The 4,202-nt window shown below is 49.4% G+C and overlaps 1 protein-coding gene across 1 annotated transcript; it reads left to right on the forward strand.

Annotated features, from left to right (window-relative positions):
- Nucleotides 1–686: 686 nt before the first annotated feature.
- LOC144732693 (uncharacterized) lies at nt 687–3,810 on the forward strand. Its single transcript, XM_078614266.1, has 3 exons — nt 687–790; nt 3,085–3,259; nt 3,571–3,810. Exons 2-3 carry the CDS (start codon nt 3,122–3,124, stop codon nt 3,763–3,765), a joined length of 333 nt encoding a protein of 110 aa, XP_078470392.1. The 5' UTR covers nt 687–790; nt 3,085–3,121; the 3' UTR covers nt 3,766–3,810.
- Nucleotides 3,811–4,202: the final 392 nt, after the last annotated feature.

Raw genomic sequence — 4,202 nt, forward strand, 5'->3', positions numbered from 1 at the left:
TTCCACTCGAAGTGCAGCCGCAAAGCGCCAATCCCAGTGCGGTGTCTATGAGAGGGGCTATCGAGTGCGAGATCTGTATTCCTATTGAAGGGGCATGACGCAACAACTGAAACGGTCCTGCCTCATCCCATTCACAAACACTGACTTACCACAGTGAAGTATGGTCAAACAGCACCGCACGAATCAAAACGTTAGAAAAGTGAAATGTATTTTGTTTAACCAGGTGAGATGAAAACTCCAAGAGACCAGGATAAAGTCTCATTTGCAAGTGACCTAGATCACCGAAATGACAGGAAAAATGATTAAACTATAGAATAAAACAAATAGCAATCTGTACAAAAACAATTGCGTCACGAGAAATCCAAAATAGGCCACTAAAATAAATGTTGAATGAGTTATTTGTTGCCTAAATCGGCTCAAGTAGATGATACATTTAAAAGTGATCGTAACTCGTCCCGGCAAAAGAACGGTGAGTGGCATCTTCACGACAATGGTGAAATTCACAGAGAAAGACAAACTCAGCCAACCTCATCATCATCATTACCCCGCACGCCCGAAGGATTCGGCTTAATGAGTGGATGCACTGGATTGGTTTGATTCGTACACGGAGACTCGATGAGTCATATGACATCAATACAACAGGCCAATATAATTATTATTAACGTCAACAGCACACCTGTATACAATGATGAGTGACGTCACCAGCAGAGGTGAGGATTTAACCGCCCCCCTCCGCCCCCGAGTCCGTGGTTGCTCATCATCGTCTTTGTTGTTGCGCCTTTCCATCGCGGTGAGTTTCGTCTTTTGGCATCTTGAATGCGGTGGGGCCTCGTGGAGACGGCATCCCTGGATTTCTCGCTGTGAATCTTCTCTGCGATGCTTATACTCGAGCGTTGGGGCGAGATGAAAGCTACTTAATCTCGCGGCTGTTGTCTCCTTGAAAGCAATACTCGTGTCCTGTGTAGTGTTGCTGCGCAAAGCTAACCCGTGTGGCGTGTATACGCGTGTGTTATGATGAAAGCGGTAGTGTAGTGGTTAGCGCACTGGTATCATGAACCTGGCGAATCGCGTTGGATACCCACTTGGAACCAACACCCGCAAAGTATTAAACAGTCCTGGGCCTTCTCTTGGTCGACTGCCGCCAAATAAAGATGTGGTGTGGTTTTAAACCAATATGACCGGGTGTAGTGATGGCTAGGGCTGAACGATTTGGGGAAAATATATAATTGGGGACTTTGACGGATATTGCGATTTGACTTGCGATAAAACTTTTTTTTAAGTCGATCTTAAGTTCAATATCCACTGTGTAAAATAGATTTAAAACGTGTAGTTGAGCATTGCCACATGATGCCATCAAAACATGAACTGCTCCTATATATTCTAATGCAAGGATGAGAACTTGAAAGATGAATTGCTTCCAACATGTATTTGTTAGATTCCAAAGAACACAGGATGAGATGTTACTATCCTTTGTGCAAGCACTTCCAAGAGTTCATGAACAGTGAGCCTGGTGAAATTTGGGGAGCGCATCGTCAGTAGTGAACCTTTGGTTCCTAGGGTGTTTCGGCCTTTCATACTATACACCCTCCCCAAAGGCGGCCAGCGACAGGGTGATCAATCCTACGCTTGCGTCCCATTCCCAATTAGTCATAGGAGTTGCCTTGGTGTTGATAGCCAGCATCCCATGGGACTATGCATGGCAGGGGTGTCCTCCTCCCTGAGTCAAGCATTGTTGACTGCATACCTCCTGGCCCCCTCACTTTGGGGCCCAGCTGGGGTCTTTCCTTTTCATCCAGAGCCACTGACTGCTGCCTTCTGCCGCCTCCAATACAGCTCTGATTGCCGAACGCTGGCTCTGGCCCTGAATTCCCAGGTCTCTAAGCAGTCTGGTTGTAGATGTTGCCACAAAACCTCTGCAGCCCACCTCCACTGGTCGGACATCTGTGTTCCAGCCATGATGCCGTGCTTCGGCAGCTAGATCGGCATAGCGCAGATGTTTTCGCTCATAAGCCTCATTTACTGAGTCCTCCCAGGGTACTGTGAGCTCAATGATGAAGACCTTCTTGAGCGAACGGGACCAGAGCACCATGTCAGGTCTTAGGGTGGTGGTTGCGATCTCCGGAGGAAACACAAGTTTTGCCGGCCAATGTCAGCTTGCATTTTTCAGTTGCGGGCCAAGCGCAGCTGGTCTCGCTCTATTGGTGTAGAGCCGCTCTTCGGTGGTTTAGCCCCTTCGCGGACAAAGGTCGTCCGTAAGGGGTGTGATGCTGCTGGGGGTGGTAGGGAGTTGGTGGCAGCTCGCTTGTCCTCCAGGGCGGACGCAAGGTTTTTAAGGACTTGGTTGTGACGCCAAGTGTAGCGTACTTGGGTGAGGCTTGTTTTACACCCTGTGAGAATGTGCCTGAGGTTGGCTGGCATGGAACAGAGGGCACAGTCTGGATCTTCACCATACCATTGGTGAAGATTAACTGGTGTTGGAAGGACGTCATATGTTGCTCTGATGGAAAAGCTCAACCGCCTCGCTTCCATGGGCCACAGATCCTTCCAGCTGATCTTCCTTTTCTCCACACTGTCCCATCGAGTCCACTGTCCCTGTTTGGCAAGAGAGACTGCCTTGGCCCACCTTGCAGCCTCCTCCTGATGGCGTACTTCCTGCACTACCATCTTCCGCCGCTCTGGTGCAGTGGCTTTACTCCAAGCAGCATGGCTAGTTAGCCCAAGGCCTCCTCTCCCTTGCTGAACATGACCCACAATGTCAGCATGTCTGAGGGCTGCTGTTGCTTCCTGGACTGCTTTTCCTGGCCTCCATTTAAAATGTTTCAATTGAAATAGAACAATTGTTAAGATAAATAAAGTTATAATACTAAATAAAACGATTCCAATAAAGTAATAGGACTTTTCAAATTGCAGCCTTTGCGATTTCTTAATAGCATTGTTTCAAATTGCGATTTCGATATGATATCGCTTAATCGTTCAGCCCAAGTGCCGACTACCCACCTCATGTTTTGCTGGCATTAATAGGTGCTCGCTAACAGCACTTGTCCCAACAGTCTAAGGCAAAACTTGTATTGTTCTTTCCCCCAGTCAAAGAATCTTGTGATTGTCTTCGTCTGCCACCGCTATGGAGGATCTGAGCGCTGTGATGGACATCTTCGTGCGCGAGTTCTGCGCCAACTGTGAAGGAGGCGCGGGGAGTGTCTGCATGAGGAAGCACGCGCTGCAGAATCTGCTCGTGAAGCACATGCGGCCCTACCTGGCGGTGGGTTTCCTGGGGGCTCCGCGCGGCGGCGGCACTGCGCACGCGTTACTCGAGCCGTGCGCGTCACTGTGATCGCATTTCCTCGCGCAGTCACTCTGCTCGGAGACGCGCGCACTGCGGGAACCCCCGCGGCCTGGAGCCTCGACGGCTCCTGGTCCGTGGCTCGGACAACTGAGCGCGTGTAGCCACTGCTAGGGGTTGGTTGCGACTGCTGATGGTCACCATAGCATGTTAATTGCTGTTGATGCAGCATTGAGCAGAGGGATCGGTTCATTGCCTGTAACAAATTGTTCCCGCCGTCACGACTGCAGGGTGCTTGCGACCCGGATGAAGTGCGCAACATTATGGGGGATCTTCACGAGAACCAAGGCGCCAGCGTGGACTTCCAAGCGTTCATGGCCACGTGGACGCGGATCCTCGTGGCCGGCCATGCCCCGTTCCAGGAGCGCGTGTTCCTCACCAAGGGGCCCTGTGGCCGGCCCATTTTTGCTGATAAACCGAAATAAATATCTTTAAAATATGAGATAAATAATAAAATTGGTGGCAAACTGGTGCTGGTCTTGGTGAATTGTGCGTGTGAAGTTGGGAATCAGCGAGCTGTGGTTGGCTCTTCTCATGATGCAAATTGGGTTACTGGCAATGTCGGTGGGCTTCATGGATCGAGGTTTTCTTGGCCCAAAAGAAGCAACTAACGTGGCACTGTCTTCACATGTTAGAGGAGTTGGGCTTTGTACTGTTTAAAAACAGGTCCGTGATGAGTGGCATTGGCACCAGATTATTAGCTCCCCGAGAACAGGTACGTCCATGCAAAATATTTCATTCAAAAAAAAATTAGGAGGTCCATAATAGGTTGCATTTGACACCCAGTTATTAGCGCCCCGAGAACGGGTACTTCCCTGGAATGTATTTCATTCCATAAAAATCAAGTTCCAGGAAAGGCTAA

Source organism: Lampetra planeri, chromosome 43 (genome assembly GCF_965212315.1).
Source record: "Lampetra planeri chromosome 43, kcLamPlan1.2.h2, whole genome shotgun sequence".
NCBI classification, from domain to species: Eukaryota; Metazoa; Chordata; class Hyperoartia; order Petromyzontiformes; family Petromyzontidae; genus Lampetra; species Lampetra planeri.

Coding starts and splice junctions, on each gene's coding strand:
- LOC144732693 (XM_078614266.1), top strand. CDS start 3,122: ATGGAGGATCTGAGCGCTGTGATGGACATCTTCGTGCGCGAGTTCTGC. Junction 3,260..3,570: donor ACATGCGGCCCTACCTGGCG/GTGGGTTTCCTG, acceptor TCACGACTGCAG/GGTGCTTGCGACCCGGATGA.